Source organism: Caloenas nicobarica, chromosome Z, assembly GCF_036013445.1.
Source record: "Caloenas nicobarica isolate bCalNic1 chromosome Z, bCalNic1.hap1, whole genome shotgun sequence".
NCBI classification, from domain to species: domain Eukaryota; kingdom Metazoa; phylum Chordata; class Aves; order Columbiformes; family Columbidae; genus Caloenas; species Caloenas nicobarica.
The window spans coordinates 77,538,293-77,559,160 of NC_088284.1; the positions used below are offsets into that span (position 1 = coordinate 77,538,293).

The following is a 20,868-nucleotide window of genomic DNA, read 5'->3' on the forward strand; positions in this document are numbered from 1 at the left end:
ATATTATGATTTGCTGTGTACTTTAGAAGAACAGGAATAAATTGCTCTTCAGTGTTTCAAATCTAAATGGCAGTGATTTAGCTGGAGCAATGGTATAGGTTGGTACTTAAGTTGTAAAAGTTTAAGAAATTACCTGATACAGATATTTACAAGAGATAGATCTCAGTGGTAACTTGAAATTTCTAAAAAGCAAACCTTCAAAAATGTAGAGCTGTGACACTGCTTTTAATGTTAAGATTTGTTCAACAATTCAAGCTGCTGCTGTAACAGAAGAACATTGCTTTTTTTAATGATTGAGAAGTATATATTGTTAGTTGTGCTGCAGGAAAAAATTATGTACACAACTCTGAAGAAAAAAATAGTCTTGCAGCACTAGTGGTGCAAGTAAAGCAGAAATTAAGCATTTACATACTGTGTTTTGTAACAGCACATGCATCCTGTCAGCTCTGTGCACTAAATAAGCCCTCTAGTTCTGTATCTTGATGAGGATTGTTGTCTCTGTATTTAAGCAATGAAGAGTTACGGCATAATTAGAGGTTGTATTCCCTCAAACAAGAGTACAAGAGTAGTTGCCAAAATCAGAGTGGTACCTTTGCTTTGAGTAGTTGTGTTCCTGGTCAGTTCTCTATGGTTGGATCCTGCAGAACTTCCTCTACAAAATTCTTAATGGAAATTTGTTGTATATGACAATAGTGATAGCAATATTACTTTGAAGCTAGAATTTTGTTGAATAGTATTCTTCCTCTTCTCATTTTTCCCCCTGCTGCAGCTAGTTTCATCATTCATGTTTCTGCAGCAGGCAAGTCATACAGTTGTTATACCACATCTTTTTTTACATGGGAATACAGAACCATAATAATTCTTTAATGCTACAAGTCCCTATATACAAGAATGCACTGTAAACATCTCTATAAAACCAAATATTTCCCCAATTGTGTTCAAAATGTGAACTTTGAAACTTCTGGCTTTAGTTCTCAAAAGCACCGTAGCTACTTTTTTGCATTGTTTTATCTTTGGGAATGATAATTTTAAGGGCTTGACAGGGATTGTTTTGTAGGTGTCTTTCTTCTCTTTAAGAAACCTGCATGAGGTTATCTTTCTGACACTATGTCAGGCAGTAGGAGGGCAATCTCCATAATTACTACAACTTCTGCAGTAGAAGTAGTATCCCATTTTTTTGCAACTGATAGAACAAAGAAGGTTCTTAATTTTTTATATTATAGAAGGTAGAAAGGAAGTGTCAGAAATAAAAGTGTAAGAGTGAAAGCAAGCAGCATAGGAATCCAGGGAGGGTTTCTTTGGATGCTGGTCTTCAACTTTTCTGTTTGAATTATTTTGCATGAGAAAAGCAGTTTCAAAAGACCACAAAAACTCTCATGCAATTTACCACATTTTTCCCCATCTGTTTGAGTACATAGCTTTTGCCTGGTTTGATTGGATAAATCAAATTATGAGCTGACCCACAGTGAAATGTTTAGCATTGAACTGCGTTGCATTAAATTTAATTGGTCTATAGTGCTATGGTGGCTCAAAGAACCTGGGGGTGCTGCTTCCACTGCAGTGGAGAGCCATGTGTTCGGGAAGACATATGACCATAGACCCATCATAGAAATATGTCTTGGATAAGGCGTGCACCAAATGGGGCAGGAGATGCATTACAGTTCCTTTTAGGCATGAGCAGGCTTCAAACATAGTAGGTTTTGGTTGGTCCATCACAACTGATTCAACAGAAAGTGCTGAATGCTTTTGTTTTGTTTTGATTTTATGTTTCTAAGTAATTCTTGATATGATAAAACATTGGAATTTCCTGCAGGATAGAAAGATTGGGTTTTCCCTGTTACTACCCTCCTCCCCTCCCATGCCCAACTCTGGTGTAAATCAAAGCAGAAGATGTAGACAGTATTTTCCTCTTATTAGAAATATTCTTTAAGAAAAGATAAGTTAACAAATGTTTGTCTGTTGCTGCAGAAAAAATGTGTTAAGTTTTCAGTAAGAAAGTGGGTGAGATCTGAAAGCTGTAGCTGATTTCCTACTGTATTTTGACATTATGACTTGTATGTCTGTTAGTACAGGAAATCATGTTCTGTCATAGCTTTCTTAGTACAGGGAATATCCCTTTTCTTCTAATTGGTGGCAAAATTGGTTGGCTTTTCAATCTTTATGCGCTGCTGTATGTGCTTCTCTGCCTTTGAAAAGGATAATATTCATGTGGGCTACGAAGCTCCAAACATGAGAGAATTGTGAGACGAGAAATTGAATTTCTGGCATAGTCTTCCCACAATACATTCCAGTGAGTTAAAAACAAAAAACAACAGAAACTTTGTATTTAGATGCGGCTATTGGTGATAAACTGCTTCTCAGATGTCTTGGTTGAAACTGATGACTTAAAGATGTTGTGGTTGTTTTCTGTATGTTTTTTTTTTTAAAGAATCAATTTTCATTACATTAAAATATAAAAGAGGCAATTTATATTTTGTTTGGGAGAAAAAAGAATTTCAGTTAAAAATGAGACATTTATGTGCAGATGGAAAAAATATAAAGCAGACTGAATTTCGGCATTTGCCGTGGAACACTTCTTGGATCATTCAGCCTTTACGATTACATTACATAAAAATGTGCATCACAAATATAATTTTGAAAAACTCCAGTAGAATAGCAGAGATCATAACTTCTAAAACTTGATACTGGCAGCACTAACAGAAAGTGCAATAACATCCTTTGAAATCGTTCTATTTGTGTTCAAGCTGAAGCTGATTTGCTTGCTCTGCTTTATTTGCCATCCTAGTTTTTTCGGCGATTTGTTATGAAAGGTGTTGTGAAACAAACATAGTAGAAAGCAGAGCTTTACTTAAAAGTTTTTTTTATTTTATGGCAAGTTCAAGACCTAATGAACAGCATATCTCTGTCAAACTGGCAAGAAATCAATAACATTTGGCCATTAGCCTGCTGCAAAGGAAAGATCAGGATGCTGTTTTGCACTTCTTAAGCCAAGGCTTCATAGGATTTATTGTGGAATAGCAACACCACTACTGTCACGGGAAGGTTTTCCTGTTCAAAGATGATCTCCCTCAGGAACTGAAAATCTCTTTGTTTATTCAGGTTAGCTTGAGAAATCTGCCGCTGCTGGGGATGCGGCTCAACATAGGGAGCAAAATTTGAGGTTGCATAAGAAGGAGGAACATAAAATATTCTCTTTGTGGAAAAGAAACAGAAAATCTCCTTGTTCTGTGTGCAATTTACTGTTATCTGGGGGAGTGAAAGGGATGGCTGTACTTTTCTGCTCCCTCTTCCTCAACTGTTTTGTGACTTCTCCAAAATGAGAGAGAGGAGCAATGAAGCTGGTGAGGGGCCTGGAGCACAAGTCTGATGGGGAGTGATTGAGGGAACTGAGGCTGTTTAGCCTGGAGAAAAGGAGGCTGAGGGGAGATCTTATTGCTGTCTGCAACTACCTGAAAGGAGGTTGGACCATGGAGGGGGTTGGTCTCTTCTCCCAAGTAGCACATGATAGAATGAGAGGAAATGGCCTCAAGTTGCACCAGGGGAGGCTTAGGTTGGATATTAGGAAAAAATTCTTCACAGAAAGAGTTGTCAGGCATTGGAACAGGCTGCCCAGGGAAGTAGTGGAGTCACCATCCCTGGAGGTGTTTGAAAGATGCGTAGATGAGGTTCTTAGGGACATGGTTTAGTGCCAGTGTTAGCTTAATGGTTGGACTCGATGATCTTGAGGGTCTCCTCTGACCAAAGTTATTCTATGATGCCAGCTTAGAGTTGCTCTTGGTTCTCACTGTCACCAGCTCCTTGCAGGAAGTGATGTTTCACCGGCACTCACGTGTATGCCTTGAAAATTCTCAAATCATGTACCCATGGACAGCAGGATCAGCCTTTACTGCTGCCCGGAGTGTGTGCTGGCCAGCCTGACAGCAAAAGTGCCTGGATTGAGGTGACGTGGCCATGGTCACCGAGCCGAGCATCACCTGTGACTCTGAAACTGAGTTCTGCTCTGCTCTTGACAGCTTTGTTATGAGTCTGCCCTGGTAGTTACTGACTTACTGCAGAAGGTGTTCCAGAAAGTCTATAAGGTAGAATAGCAATAATTTAAATGTATGTAATGCAAAATGCCCTAACAAACTGCATTGTTTAGAGAGTGAAACCATGCTGCATGCACCTTATCCTGAGAAACAAAACAGAGGATGATCTCAGAAGACCTGGAAATGTCTCAGTTATTGGAGATGTGCTTCCAGAGGTCAGTATTTACCAACACAGTGCCAGAATACTCACATCAGATGGAAAGGGAACTCATGTCTAACATGAATAAAAAGGTTCTTCAGCTTTTCTATCATAAATCCTTTGGTAAACATACTGTGCAAAAAAAAAAAAAAAAGCATCACACCTGTTTGCTTGGTACCCAGAACTGTTGTAGCTCCAGGATTCAAAAAAGTTGATGAAAGCATGTAATCAGTAAATAGTTTTTTTGAAAGTAGGTCTGTAACTCCTTTTGGTATATTTGCTTTAAGCCTGTTTTATTTCTACACAAGCTAAATAGTAGCACACAAAAGATAGTTTTATTTCACAAGTATAGCTTTGTTTCACACATATAGCTTCGTTCACGTCATCTCTGAAGTGAGAAGATGCCTGCCATAATGTTTTATACCTGGACAGAGACAACATTTTTAGACTACGTTGTACAAGCTCAATTTTCTTGAAGAGGTGGAAGTGGTAATGAAATAATGAAAAATGGTATTTGTTGCCAAAGAGAGGCAGTGAGACAAGTAATGTTAGTGCCTTTTGAAGGTGTTTTGCCAGGATGCATGTATCTTGCAATGCTTTTACTGAATGCTTTTACATCTCTAACCTCTTTCACAAAAGATTTTGGTGATTTCTCCTCCATGCAAACTCCTTAAAGCAAGCTGCAGGTAATACGACCTCTGCCTTAATGAACGTTATGAGCTTTGGGTATGAACATCCTTATTGTGGGAAACCTGTATCTCCAAAGATGGAGAGCAGCTGAGGGTCAACTGGGAAAATGTTCTCTTCCTTGTTTCCCTCGTTACAGCAGTCCTCTGCAGTGATATCTTTCAAACACCTGACTCTGGAGTGGAGGATGAGGAAACCACACTTGTTCACACTCAGAGGTTCAATGAAGGTTTTCTTGGTGTTTGAATGGGTAGGAGGTCCTGCCAATGAATATTAGTAGTGGTCCAGCAAAATCTGTGACCGTGTGTGAATAAAAATGTGGGGCTCCTGCCCCCAGTACAGCTTAAAGAGTAAGAAATGGATTCTGGTTACTAACCTAAGTAACTTTCCATTGCTTTGTTTGTACAAACCTTGTTGTTTGATTAATAGTGGTAGAATGACAAGTGTGATTAAAAATAGAGCACTCACAACCAATTTTCAGGGAAACTAAAATCCATGCCTTTTTGAAAAGATGTGAAATGTTTCTATGCTGTTATCAGGGAACATGAGTAATCATTGATTGACTTAAAAAGCAAATGTCAACATTTCCTTTGCTATATACGTGACACTGATTTGGACAAAAAATCTGGTAAAATTTCCTAGTGTTTCAAGTATTTCACATTGCATAAACTCCAAAATCTTTGTTAGTAACAGACAGTCTATTAAACATATCACAGCTATCATGATTTGGAGATCTGAGAAAAACCTGAAAACACGTACTATAGTTGTAGTTGAGTAAATAACTGAAATATGAATGTCTGCTTAAGTAGATCTTTGATAGTAAATATAGCAAGATGAGGATCCTATTTCTAATGCTACTGGGTTTATAGCCTGGATATAAATATTTTTATTTTACACAAACCATGAACACATTTCAGTAATCTCCGGCCAAATTTTGAAAAACAATTTTCAGCTCACCACGTCTATAGTACAATTCAGTTCTCACCCTTCATATAAAATGTTAGTGGATGTGACACTCTTGTCAGTATGAGGTTTTCATTTATACATGCAAGGTGGGTTAGTTGGTTGGATTATTTTTGGTTTACTGATACAGCATGTCTAAACAGCTTCGTCAATTAAGGAAATTTCAGTGAATCCTCGTACAAAACCAGGGGCTGACAATGGATATACAGAAGTTGAGATAATACTACTGAGGATTAGGGAAGGGCTGTCTTACAGACTGAATCATCTTAATTGTTGCTTGGCCAAGGTGAAGTGTCTTTGACTTTTTTTTTTTTGTCATTGATGAAAACTGGAGAACTTAAAGGGTAGCAGTTAAAAGAATGTGTATGGAAATGTCACAGAAATTTGATCCAAATGTTTCTCAGTGGGTGAGATATGGCAGGACTGAACCACTGGGGTTTTGATGTCCAGACATGAGGTAACCATTTTCTTGCTCTTTGTATCTGAGTGTACTCTGTATACTCAGGTGATTTTGAGACAGAGCAGTCCAAACCATTGCCTGCTAAGTCTTGAATGTCCAGGTGTGCTGATAGGCTTAGTTATAGTTCCTTGCAAATGGGCAAGCACTACTTCTCTACTTACAGTCTTTACGGATGAGGCTGGGAAATGTAAGTCTAAGGAAGAACTTGTTTCTATGTGAGTTATGGTTAGAGAAGCACTGTTTTCACCTCTGTGGAGTACGTGGACTTCTTGAATGCTGTTCCTTGTCCTCTTGAGTTTGGTCCAGGTGAGTGGACCAATAACCACTCCTTTTGGTGCACTATAAGTAGATAGAAGGTGGAGGTCTAGGCAGAAGAACATGCTTCTGGTGCTGGAATACCCTTCTCTTGCTGAAAACCAGATTCTGTCACTTTTCTTCCCAAGCTTTTTACTAGGTTATATCCAGGCTCCAACCCCTAAGGCTAGTCAACTACAGAGTAGGGCTGTCAGTGAGTGTGTTGGCACAAAAAAGACATTTTTCCAAGACATAAAATCATTCAGGTTTGATAGGCAGTTTTGAAAACTTTGCATGTGGCTCTTTGAAGTGGTCTTTTATTTTCCATCAAAACCCCGGCAGTCTCTGGCCCTGGCAAGTGGTCTGTGCCAGCCTTTTCCCTCACCTCACAGAATACTGCAGTTGATTGGAGTTTTGAGTGTTTGTTTTTTCTGAAACTGTTTATAGATAGAAATGATTATATATAACAGAGATGTAACAAGGTCTAGGATGTGCTGACTTCTTCTTCTTGCTTCCGTGTCATATGTTGACTCACGTCAGGAAGAGAAGCTCTGTTTATAGCAATCGTGAGTTGAACTCATTTACAGCAGATCTATATTTGAGCATCTTTGCACTTGTCCTTGTATCTATAATGGGCACCATAGTTCTTACCTTGTAGAGGAGTTAGAAAATTAGTTGCTGCCTGTGAAGAGCTTTAAAAATGACAGATCCTGTGTTTCTATCCACTTCCTAGAAATTAATACTTAAAAATTACTTGTTCTATAAAAATTGTTTATGTGCATGATTTGGAGTAGGTATACTTTTTTTTTTTTTTTTTAAGCATGATGTGATAGTGTTTACTGAGAAACCCAGGCTTCACTCTTGCAATACACACTGTATGGACCCAGTCTTCAAAAACTGAGGCCCCTTATATAATTTCATTATTTACAAGTTTAGTCATTATTTAAAACCAAGCCACATGGTTTTAGTAGTGAAAGTGATTTAATACCTGGAGCAATTGTACATGGGCTTAGATAGGTTTTTCATTACTTTTTATGTTAGGATTGATTAAAGAGGTTCTGGGGCTCATCTTGATCCTTGTGTGTTGGATGCAGAAGCTGTCTAGTGAGGTTTTTCTGGTCTATATTACATCAGTCATCAGACTAGAAGGTTATAAATGACTCTTACGGCCTTTAAAGTCTGATCTTTTAATTAAAATACAGGGATGTCTTTTGTAGAGCAAAACAAATTCTGAAGTATTTTGTAGCTGAATTAATACGGACGAGCTCTCCATCATTGTCAGGTTTCAGACAGGAAAGTTGGATGGCAGGTGCTCTGGTTGCTGTTTGGACAAGGAGGGCAAGGCTGTCAGTACACGGAGAAAGGTTACGAAGAAGGTGAAGGAATGAGACATAGTAAAGAAAAAACAAAACCACCAACGACCAAACAAAATCCCAAAAAACCGCACCACGACAAAACCAACCAACCAAAAACCAGACAAACAACACCCAAAACACAAAAAAACCAACAAGTAGTCTAACTCCCGAACAATATATAAAGCTTCCACTGATTACACAATTCCCTTTTGTCTCTTTGCCCGGTCTGTTCTTTGTCACTTTGAACAGCCCAGTTTTCTGCTAATACAGCTATACTGTGCTTAGGTGTGTGGTAGGGCTGTAATCTTGACTCCCTTTAGCTGTGACACACTTGAGGCGAGACCAGGAGAACTCTGGAAGGGACTAATTCCCACCTTTTTGGCCCCAGTGGAAAGACAGCTAATGACAGAGGAGAAGTGGAGGTAGACCAAGAAGTAAGGAACTGTGCCCCCAGCCTCCATGCTGGAATCATGTAAGAATTGGTAAGAATAACAGGATTTCCATGCTACTTTTCCATCATTTGCACAGGACTAATACTGAAGATCATGGTCCCAACATGTACCTGACCATCTCTTGAACTCTCCACATATACGTTGAATGTGTGTGTCCTGAAAATGTCTCAAACTACAATTAGAGCTATCTCTTTAAAAGAAACAAACAAACAACTGTCTCTCTAAAACTATCTGGACTTGATGATCCTGAGGGTCTCTTCCAATTGAAAAAAAATGATTCTGTGATTCTTTCACAGGAGTTGGTTTTACCTTTGCAAGCATAAGGACTATATTATAAAGAAACCGAAGGCTGGAAAGGATCTGAGGCAACATGTGGTATCACAGTTGCTAAAATTTAGATGGTTTATTGATAAGCAAGATCTGCAGACTTGAGTCTTTTTTCCAGTGCTTGGGAAGATGAGAATCCTGGGAATGGGACTGAAGGCATACAGCAGTGAGCAGAGGCATACCTATACAATTAACTGTTGGGAGAAATTCTGCCTACCTCTTGGTTTAGGCAGGTTTTATTTGGCTGTGGTTCATAGAAAACTAGTCTATAGAAAGTATCTTCAGGGCACAGCTAATGCATCAGTCAGCTCAAGAAGGTAGATGTAGACATGTATCAGTATGGGTCCCGGAAGACCTTACATGTGGGAGGAGAGACAGAGGATATGCTGGAAGGCAGCAGTTCTGGGAACGCTGTGGGTGTTTATTGGTGAATACACTGGCATTGGGATATGGCCTTCCAGGTCCCTAAAAAGTTAGGTGAGGGGATTTGTACATTGCTCTGCTAGACTCAGGCATGGTGGTAGAGTGTAGGTCCCAGGCTGGTTGCCAAAAAGCTTTTAGGAATCTTGTCTCATATCCAGAGTTGACAAAAGAATGAGAAGCTTAACCTGACTGTCCTGGATTCCAGTCCCATACCTTCATTATAGGCCTGATTTCTGTTCACTGTAAGGCACAGGAGACAGCAGCAGTAATGAATGTCGTGAGAAAAGGGAAGATGTCCTGCAGTTAGGTAATGCACAGCCTTCTAGGAGAGCAGCTTGTGGTTTCTGGCAGGAAATTCCCACTGGAGAGTGTCAAATGCATTTTGAGATGATGGTACCCATGTTCTGTTTATTATTAGTGAATAATTTAGCTGTGCTTACTGTGTTGCATCAGCTTCTGCAGGCTTTACTTTGTGAAACTTCATTTTGTGTGGCAGAATTTTTCCCTGTTGATGAACTACTCATGAAGTACAAATGGTCTGCATTGAAAAAATAGCAGATGGGGCCGTATTAGCTTGATTGTCTCATCCATGAAAACAAATGCTATAACTGTTGTAATTTGGCAGAATTTTAATGCAAGTCAACAGAGTTGCAAGAGAATTAAGGTCTGCAGTGACCTTTGTGTATTCCTTGATTTCTGTTTTACATGCAAGTGGGGTACAGTATTTTTTTATCAATATAGTAATTTTATAAAACTGCTGATTGCATGTTTAAATATAATGATCTCAGAATGCTGTTGCTTTTGGCCCAGACAATGTTTGCAGAATGGCTCAGTAAGGTGATTCACTGTCAGATGCCAGAATAGATTTTATGTGGCGGGTTGAATCTTGATTAATCCAATATTGGTAAAAGAGAGAAGGCAATGATACATTGTGTCTGCCATAAATTTCAAGGTGTGTATATATATATATATGTCTGTGTCTGTGTTTAACCAAAACCCAGAACAGATACCACAGCCCATCTCTGAATCTCCTCAGTGTGGGAGATGGAGGTACAAAACAATGCCTTCTAACGTGTTCTTGAGCCAGTGGCTTGGCAGATAAAAGCCCTATTCTCATTTACCTCTAGAAGTTTCTTCTCTGTAGTCTTGTTCAATACCAGATTTCTATCTACCAGGAGTGATGAAATAACATTAAGATCATAAAAACCCCCTTGATCCCTGGGTGACACCACAAAGAAACACAGAAGCTGAAATACTGCAGCGACTCTCTCCCAGTTTTGCAAATCACCTTTTTTAAAAAAATAGAATCAAAATCAAAACCAATACATGCAAGAAAATACCAGACAATTTGTAAAAGCCAGCACTTAATGAAAATGCCAGTGTGTCTTGTTTATAATACAGTGTGAAGCAATTTAAAGGATTTAAAAGACTCACATACCATCAAGTGAAGTTTTAATTAGTTCCCGTGAGACTATGAGAAAGGCTTTATTTGAGTGGACCAAAGATCCAACTAGCATAATACCCTGTCTCACACTGTGGCCATGAGGACATGCCAAGGAAGGCATCAGCTTAGATATATATTTTACTTTTCCTTTCATTCTCCTCTGAGACGACTTTAAGCTTCCAGGCATTTTCAGCTACAAGGCTGTTTGAATTCTGAATATGTGAATTCTGTGTGTTCAGTAGCCCACGATTTCTGTACAGTGAACTCTCTAGTCTCCCTGCAATCCATGAACACTTACTGCATTTACCACTTCCTTTGTCAAGGAGCTCCACCAGCTTACTACCAGTTCCATGAAGAGCCACTTATTCTGTTTGTTTTGAAGCTGGTTTCTATGACATTCACTTAATAGTTTTGTTTGTTTGTTTTGCTGGGGTTTTTTTGTTTTATTTGTTTGTGTGAGGTTTTTTTTTTAATTAGAAGAAAAACAGAGCAATAGATCCCTATCTCTCCATTCCATATCTCTGTGATTTTGTAGGTCTATGCTGCATCCCCAAAGTTGTTCCTTTCTTTGTACTGAAAAGTCTCAGCTTATGTTTTTACTTATACGGCTATCTGATTTGGACATATGCAAACCTTTCCATACCACTTTTGTCTACTTCTGAACCTTTCCCATTTTATGTTGCACTTTCTGTGATGGGAGGTCCAAAGCTACTAACAGTATTCAAGATGTTTCATAGCGTAACAAACTTGTCTACTATGGTTTGCTTTTTTGGCAGCAGTTGAGCATTGGGTGGGTGTTTCTGTGAAACTTACCTAAGAATATTACTTCTGAGTGGTAGTACCAAGCACAGAGCCCATCTTTTCACCTGTGAAGCCTGCAGTATTTTTCCTAGTGCATGTCACTTTACATTTGCGTACAATGAATTCCATCTGCCATTTTGCTGCCCAGTAGCTCAGGCGTGTTGAGTCTGCAGTTCTTCATAATAGGTTCTCATCATTACTGTCTTGAATAATTAACAAAGTTTGTTATCCTTTGTAATGATGGTCCCAGTCCTCAACGCAATTCCCTGAGGAAGCCCTCTGATGACCTTCATTTATTGTAAGAACTGACAGATGATCCAATATTCCAGCTCTGTTTCTTAGCATTTGATCAGCTTTTTTTTCTTCTTTTTATCCATGAATGGACTTTTTATTGTAAGTCCTAGATGCTTAAGCATTTCCCTAAAAATCTGTCAAAAGCATTTTGAAAACCATGTCATCGTAATCCAAATGCTCGTTGACCCCTTCAGAGAACTCCACTAGATTTAGAGGAGATGTCGTGCTTTTACAAAAGACATACTGACTCTTTCCAAGTACATCATATTAATTCTGATGTCCACTAATCTTGTTCTCATTATAGCTTCTCCTAATTAGTGTGATACAAACATGAAGTGCATTTCCTTCGTAGATCTCCCTGGAAACCTTTTAAAAAATTGTCATGGTTTTCACCCTGCTGTCATTATTCCGTTCTCATGCTAATTTAACAACAATGGGCTAAGAATTTCCTGCCTGTGCCAGTGGCACAGCAAGTCTTAAAATGGGGCAAAACCCAACACTGGCATTTACCTTCACTTGACTCAAGGAACAATACTCTCCTTCTTACTAACATACTGCTGGTCCAGTGATGGGGAAGGATTATTGTCTTCTCTCCAAAACATTTCCCTCACCCCTATACACACAGCCTTTTGCATTTGTTCCATTTTAGGGATGCTGTCTTCTTCCAAACATATTCCATTCTTTTTCTTCCCTTACTGCAGGATGGAAGACATACAGAATACACATAATGTTTTGTATTGAGAAGCTGGGCAAAATACTGCCAGTAGCACACCTCTGAAAACTTCATGTCCTTGAATAGTACAAGCTGCTTTGATTTAGACTACAGTTTGCTGCTTTTCTTTCAAGGATTATTGAGAACTCTTGAATTGCTGCAGTCATTGTCCTTTTCTGCCCAATAATTTACTAGCACTTAAGATTGCATACAGGTTTCCGTATTCTGAAATGAAATGTCTTTTGAAGTCAAGAATGAGAAATATTTTTAGCGTGTTGTCTTAAATTTTAATTGAATGCCTCACTCACCTTTTTTAGCCTCAAAGGTTTTTAACATGCCCTTGTAAACATCAGATAGTGAATATAAGCCTTATAGATAAAGCAAATGATTAAGCTTCCTCATGAATCGTATTGAAGACAGACATTTGTTAAGACTCGTATTTTTTGGTAGCAATTTTGATACCCAGACAAACATTTAATAGTTGTTTAGCATTTAGTCTCCATTCTTACCAATATAGATGGCTGGAATTTTCTTCTTAAATGACTCATGATGTTCTGGATTGAATGATTAACCCAAGACTGTGCAATAAGTCACTGAAAGATCAGGAAACGACATCTAACGAGGTCATGCCCCATTTAAGCTTTAAAAATGGTATTTTTATAGTATAGTAGGAAGATAATTAAAATTGTTTTATGTTTAGTAAGAAAAGTTTAGGGAAAAGCTGTTGATAGGCAAGTTGCTTTTACCACACTACAAGCCCACAATACAAAAAAATCTCATAGTCACCCCGAAGTCCTTTGAAATATAGCGTAAAGGCTGTATACCATACTGATGGAAGGGTAAGCTACAAAACCAGTGTTGACACATGCATCATTTTTCCAGTATGAGTTTTTCCATCCAGACCTTCAAAGCTGACCACATTTACACGGAGCTGAAGGCAGGAGCTTGCAGTAGGAATTGTCAAGCAGCGTTATTATCTAGGGTAGCATCTTTTCTGCCCGTGACATATAGGAGCACCACCCTGGGAAGGTAAGTACTCACTCTCCTTGGTCCTTCAGTGTTTCAGTAACTCTGAATTGTCACAAGTATCACCACTAACTTAAAAATGGAAAAGACACATTGGGTAACTACTACTTGGGGATGAAAAGGAATAACCAATGAAACATAGGTAGTGATAAGTTGTCAGGGGATAGGAGATAAGAGAGAGGATGGGAGATGTCCTCTGAGGTTTCCATGTGAGGTGGAGGGACGAGAACGAGCTGTGGGACCATCCCCATGCGTTGGAGAGTGCGGTGACTCTCACTTCATGAACAGCAAATGCTCTGGTCACTCATGAGGAGAACAGCATTCTGCTGCCAGAACATTTAGTCTTAGGGGTGTCTGCATTGGTGGAAACTCTACCTCACTATACCATAAAAGAGGAGATTCTCTTATAGGATGATTATAATTGGGAGATTATTTTGTTTTGTTTTATTACTAGAACAGTGCTTGTTTTTCCCCTTGGAAGGCATGGCAATTTCAGAGCTTTTGCTGTTTTATCTTGAATCCAGCCACTATCTGGAAAGTTTTATAAAGCCAAAGCTATGGTGTGAACTGCTGTCAGTGGGGACCCCAGCATAGTAAATAGTATACTCTGGTACAGGACTTCATTCATTCATTGTTTTAATCTTGTTCCAGTCTTATCCCTGAGCCAGAGATGCCCATCAGCTCATTGCACAGCCTTTCGTTTTCACTGTGGGAAGAAACTCTGATTAGCACAAGATACAAGGGATGTAGTTGACGTAAATGTGTCCTACAGTTCTTAAATATTTACTGTCACGATTTAATGAAACTAATAGTGTGTATGCAGGAAGGTGGTTTTTACCTGTTCTGTAGAAACTGCAGTGATGTGGAAGCCAAACTGTGTAGCAGGTTGAGTGGCCACACTAATATTATATATCTGTCTGTATATATATAAAACCAGACATATATGTGTGTAGGCCCACTCACAGGCATAATCAACTTGAAAATCTAATAATACGTCACAGATACCACCTTATTATCTGTAGTAAATTAGTTTTGTAAATAAGCAACATTTATTTTAAAAAGGGAGCTTGAGGATTACTTAGAGGTTATTTTTAGAGGCATGTTATGATATTTTGCTTGCACTTCACTTATTCTAGACTTAACTATTTCTGGGTAAATGATGTGATAGTTGGTGCTGATGCTGGAGTGCAATATGTATGTTTGAGGGTGGAGGAGGTAGATGATTTTTAAAGTAGCTTCTGAAAACAAAATCTTTTTATAATTTAGCTTTTGTTTCCATTGGGTCCAGTCCTACTGTAGTAGCCCTCTAAGTCTGAATTTGTGCATTTCCTTGGTCTAACTGTTTACAGCATGCCTGTCACCATAGTAACTGTGCACCTCTGAATCTAAATTCTGTGACATGAGATCACTGCAAGTCTTAACTCAAAAGAGGTCTGAGGTATCTTACTTTAAAATAAAAAGTAGAGAAGGCTGTAATATTGTGTGTCTCTTTAACTCGAATCTCTGCACAATGGGATTAAATCCATTGCTTGTCTGCACTGCTGTCTCTATTCTGATTTTACATGTCAGCAGCTTTATGAAACACAAATAACTTGTTACATAAAGTGCAGCTCCAAATGGTATGATTTATCTTTAAATATACTTTTAAAAATACACTACTCTGGTCTATAAACAGAGCACATTCGTATGTAATCTTGCTTCACTTTTTACTGTCTTGTAGGTTGTTTTCATCTGCACTGTTCTTATCTATTACTGTTATGGAGAATCCTATGGACCTGTTTAAATATTTCTTTCTATTCACGGCATTCAGGTTTAAGTGATATGCACTGTGGAAAAACCATAGTTTTATAGGATTGTTCTTTTAATGTTTTATTGATCCTCATCTGGCCACTGGAGTAGTTTTGTTTCTGAAAGTTAATGAAGCTAAGCCCGGACTTTATTTGTATAGGCTGTTAAATGTGAATGCTGCTTCTTGTTTTGCCTTGTTTCTATTTTAATAGTCTGTTGCTAATCCTGCAGTACTTGTGGTCTTCTGTAAGAAAAGTGTTTTGTATATACAAGTAACAATTTTTAGCAAATGAATATTATGCTCAGATGAATAGTTTTGTCTTTATGGAATGCCATCATAGGTACTCATGTTACCAGCAAAGAAACCAAACGCTCAAGTGTACCCAGGTGCACAGAGGCAGCCCGGTTTTGTAAATGTGGGGTCTCCAGGCATAGATCTCGGTGCAAATACAGGTGCACAGGCAGCGGCAGCGGTGTGAATTGAGTGCATCTGGGGTGTATCGAACCTGCTCTGTGCGCGCTGCGCAGACAGCTTGTGTGCCCTGCATGCACAGCAGGCTGCCAGATGTTTCAGAAGGGGCCAATAAGTGTCTGAAACCATCTCTCTTTATATGGGAAAAATTCATTATCAGTGTTGACAATGTCTGCAGCCAGCTCTCTGTAGGTAAAACTTCATGCCTTCTGTTTCTGTTTGTACTTGTGCTCCTCCTGCCTTGGAAATAGCTTTTAATTCCGAGGTGTTTTATGTTTGCTTGGTCTCCAGCATGGCGTTTGGCTCAGAGGGGCTTTTTCAGCTGAGCTGTGGGCTTGACGAGGAAAGCAGAACATTTGTTGACATCACCTCAGGTTTCTTACTGCTGTACACAATGGCTAATGGAGTGGGAGAGTTCAAATTACGTACCTCGCTGACTGGAGCGAGTTTGGAGTTTGCAGTTAGATCCCAGAAAGTAATTGCTGCCATGTGCGGTTATATTTGGTTCCCTGTTAACCAGGATGAAGGTGGAAGAGGGGGTGAGAAATTCCAGGTAATGAGGAGAACCGAGTGATCTGGTACAGAGCTATTTAGCTATAAGAGCTTCTGAATCATGTCTGACGTAACAACCAGATGGTTTATATATGGGCAGGTCTCTCACAGGTCCCTCTGCCAGTGGAACAGCTGGCGTTTAGGTAGAATATTTTCTTACCTATTTTCATCTAAATTAGATTTCTGTTTGCTACCTGGCTGTGTTAGTATGCAAGCTATGCAAGATAAGGTTGTAAGTGACCAACCTTGTGAAATGGGTTTTAAGGTAGATGACTGGGGGTTCACCCCTCTGTGCTAGATACTGGTATTATTTCTGCATTCTGAAAGCAGCAAAAACTTTCCTGAAATTCTGTTTTGTACGGAATACACCATGGGCAAATTCCTTCACGTAAGAAAAGTGTCAAAGAATATGACACTTGTATTTCTGCATTCTTCTGAGGAAGTGGTGGCAGTACCAAATTTGGTGTCCCATGTGACCATCAAAGAAAAATCTTAGGTGAAAAAGTGCAAGGGAAAAAGAACTACAGACACCCTGCTACACTATTGTATTTTAATGGAGAAGCTGCTTAGGGAGTTATGTTCTGTTGTCTCATATGTGGGAGCTTAAGAACAATAACTTGCAATAAGTGTCATGAAAGCTATTACCTTGATATGCAGGGGAATATGTTAAGGATACAGTTTCAACTTCAATCTACATTTCATGACTAACAGCTTAGAACACATCTTCCTAGGTTGGCAATGCTTTGGGCTGTGTTTAGAAAGTCAAACTATATATCTATTTAATTTACAAGAGTTCCTGAACTTTTTTTTTTCTTGTTCTAATTTGCAGCATTACTTTACTGTTCTTTTTGGCCATGAAGGGCAGAAGCCACTGGAGCTCCGTTGTGAGGACGAAGTTGATGGAGACGAATGGGTAGAAGCTATTCACCAAGCTAGGTATGAAACTTAATTTTTAATCCTCAGATCCATTTTATTGTAAATAATTTGATAATAATTTGAAAATCTAAATTCACTCCCTAAACAGAAATAAAGGTTCCAGTGCTTTAAATATGTATCACTTGCAATTCATGGGTATGTTATCAGAAAAATGCCTTCATTATTCATGCTTATATCACTGTATTTTATTATTCATGCTTATATCACTCTATTTTATCATTCATGAGTGATTGTGTTCTAACTGACATTAGTTCAAGAAGAATATTCTTTTATTGGAAGCAACTCTTAGCACTAGTCTTCTGTTAGAAGCAAGGTGTGTTATATGAATGAAGAAATGTGATCTGCCAAATGAATAAAAAGCTCTTCTACAGAAAAAAATGTAAGAAAGAGGAACTCAAACCGTTAGCATGATAAAGCTCAAGAAATAAAATTTCGTCTCCAAAATGGAAGTCCTGAACAACAATCAGTCCTGCGAAAAGGGACAAGGTAGGACTTCCAGCTATGCAGTAATCTTTCCCTGAGAAAAGATCTGTGTGGCGAATGGGCAAGGTTTGCAGTATAATCTAAATGAAAATCGTCTAACGGAAGGTTTGGGAAAAGGGTTGCTGAGGCAAATGTCTTTGCTGAAATGCACTTTCTCCAGCCTCCTCTCGTAGACATTCACCTCATCTAATCTCCAGTGCCATGGTAACGCACAAGGAACCAGGCAGTTGTCTGAGTTGCTTAGGACATGAGCCATGTAAACAGAAGTGATTTTGCTTTATAACTAAAAATGAACACTGCCAGCTAGTAGTTTTTAATTTAGAACTTGTGCAATGAGGACTTGAAGCTCTGGGTCTCGTGTCGCCTGGGTATCCAGTCTTTGGATCTTCATTCTCTTCTTAGGGTTGGCATCTAACTAAACGAGGTCTCGTTTCTCAGAAAGCACCGGCTGGGCTGTGGTGTTAGATGAACCACATTTTGCATGGTAGCCCTCCCAGAGATTGCATTATTTCAGGATTTGAGAAGCTGTGAGGCTCTGGACTCTCAGTCCATCCCAGGAGAATGTGACCACCTGCAGACAGTCCTTTATCACCTTGTTTCTGGATCTGAGTCAATTTCTTTTGAGGAGCAGGACTCAAAGCAAGTCAAGAAAGGAGCCTGACTTTTTGCCTTGTGGCAAGGGCATTCAGGGGAAGCAGTTCCTTGTTCTTGGGATGATCTTCTTCTTGTCCATTGCCTGGTGTAAAAGGCATGTAAGCAAGAAGAGCTTTATAACACTGAGTTAAAATTTCTCTCCAGGTAGTTCAGTCCATAAATGTATCACACAAGAATTTTCAAGGCAGAATGTAACAGAAAATTAAGTGAATGTTAAACAACACGTAGTTGAAAATATTGACAACTTAACTTGCTAAGAAGAAGTTAGTCATGGGTTTCAAGGTGGGAGCGATTGAGTTTTGACTCCACCCGAGAGTTATGACTGCAGCCTTCAGAAGACAACCGGGTCTCCGTTGTAAGCAAGATCAGTCTTTGTATTTCCATCTCTTTTGCTATTTGACTTTTTCCCCTTTATTTATGCCTATCTGAAGTGAAAGTCCTGATAATATCTAACTGTGGACATCACTGTGAGGGATATTCTCAAGGTCTGATGTCATTTGTGGGGCTTTCTTAATCTACTTTCTGCACAAACCTCTAAATTTCTTGGGGAAATTTTCCAGGTACCTGGACATGGATTTCCTTGTGCCAGTATTCTTTTCTTGAACAAAATATCAACAACTTACAAAAATAATTTTGAAATTTAGATGTGAAACATACAATGTTGTATACTACTGTGGTTACCTCATTGTTCTGATGCTTTTCTACTTCAGTGGAAACTGCTTTTATTTGCTTTATATCATGTCTAGCAAAACAACTTCAATTTCTTAACCATTGGGTCTTTTACCAAAGATATATATAACAAGGACATGAAAATAGTGGGTTTAGACTCTTGCATAAGTTTTTTCTTGCCAATTTAATTAAACAAAATAGAACAAATTTGTTTCAGGGATTAAATTTTGCCTGCATCATGAGTTAGACTTTTTTTCTTTGAGTTTGTATTTTTGACAAATTAGACAAGCTTTTGCAACTTCTTCAGTGTCACTGTTCATTTGAGACTAGCCTAAGACATTTCTGACCCTTCGCTCAAGTTATTGTTTTGAATTGTTAAATGAAATTTTGTGCAGACCTTAGAAGATACTTTTTGTGTCTTAGGTAAAAATTCTAAGAGGTATTGAGTACATTCTCCCTACCCTTAAACTTAAAATAGGGCTGGGAACATCTTGTTCTGTGTGAGTATGTTGGCATTTTTGAAATGGAACTATTTAATTGCTTTGTGGAGGGCCTCATCCTCATGAGTAGCTATGGTAATCCATGTTTTAGCTGAGAAAAACTGGAGGGGTTTTTTATTTTTATTTCCTTTTTCCTTTTTTTTCCCTTTTCTTAGATTGATGCACACAAAAATCTAATTTTAGATTGCTTTTCATGACTTTTTGCCAAATTCGTCTTTGCAGACTTCAAAATCTTCCATGTTTTATTTATTTTGCAAGTCATTAACAGACTGTTGAAAAAGCAACACTTACAATCTCACTGCACCCCATGTCCCACTCTGGATAAATTGGTATTTTATTTGGATACAAATTTGTAATTGAATTACTTTCTGCTATGTCATTGTCCATTTTTTTCTTTGAAGATTTCACTGTGTGTGGGGTGCTACTGCTTACCATTTTGGGGGTACCATGCACACTCTCCGAGAGCTGACAGGCTCTTGCACACTGTGGCGAGATGCTTCATTTATTACGTTCCTGTGCATAGTCCCCTCTCCTCATGAGCGAGAGGTTGTTGGGCTTGTGATCTTGCAACGGGAGATGAAATTCAGCATGTTTTAGAGGGACTCCATTACAAGCTCCACATGCATACCTAATTTTCATCTCTTTCTATTTTACTTGAATTCTCAGTGTTTTGAGTTCTCAGTAATCCAGGGTGACGGAGCAAGTTTTGCATCTCCCAAGTTACATTTCTGGGCTGGAGGATTTATTCTTGGCAAATCCGAAAACCTCCATCAGTGACGGCATGTGGAAGTCCTGTCCTGGGCTTTGTTCCAGAATTTGGTCTCTTCTTATTAAAACTGTTTCCCCCTCAACAGACTGCGGTGGGCTTTTCACCCTCTCTTACAAATTCTTCTATATGTCTATTTTTTTTTTTTTTGCATTTAACTGAAAAATTTTTACACTTTTTTAATATGATGCAGTTCTCATCAAATTTCTTGGCCTTTTTTGCTTTAGCATATTAGAAAGTCTTAAATTAAGTGTTTCAGGCTGTAGTTTCATGTGTGTTTTAGTCCTGCATAATCCCACATTGCTGCTGAAGGAAGCAGCTGTCATTCTCGTAAATCAGCCTTTCATTCCCACACCTTTACTAACCCTTCTCTCATGCAGGCACGAGTGTGAACTTGATTGGGAAACTGATCTGCACCAAAAGGAATTATGTTTTGTTTACTTTTTGCCAGCTTAGTTTTAATCTGTCCTTCATCCCTCCAGGTCTGTTCACCATGCATCCATGCAACACGCGTGTGTTCGCTGCACAAGGGGGATGGAAGAGCATGGGTGGGATGTGGGAGAGCAGGAGCGCTATGCAGGGG

At 38.9% G+C, this 20,868-nt stretch overlaps 1 protein-coding gene across 2 annotated transcripts in view; it reads left to right on the plus strand.

The window, feature by feature from the left end:
- RASGRF2 (Ras protein specific guanine nucleotide releasing factor 2) overlaps positions 1 to 20,868 on the plus strand; it is a 127,264-nt gene that overhangs the window by 24,941 nt on the left and 81,455 nt on the right. For both annotated transcript variants that reach the window (XM_065656759.1, XM_065656760.1), the window contains exon 2: positions 17,107 to 17,213. In XM_065656759.1, coding sequence (XP_065512831.1) covers positions 17,107 to 17,213 — 107 coding nt within the window. The remainder of the gene's footprint in view (positions 1 to 17,106; positions 17,214 to 20,868) is intronic.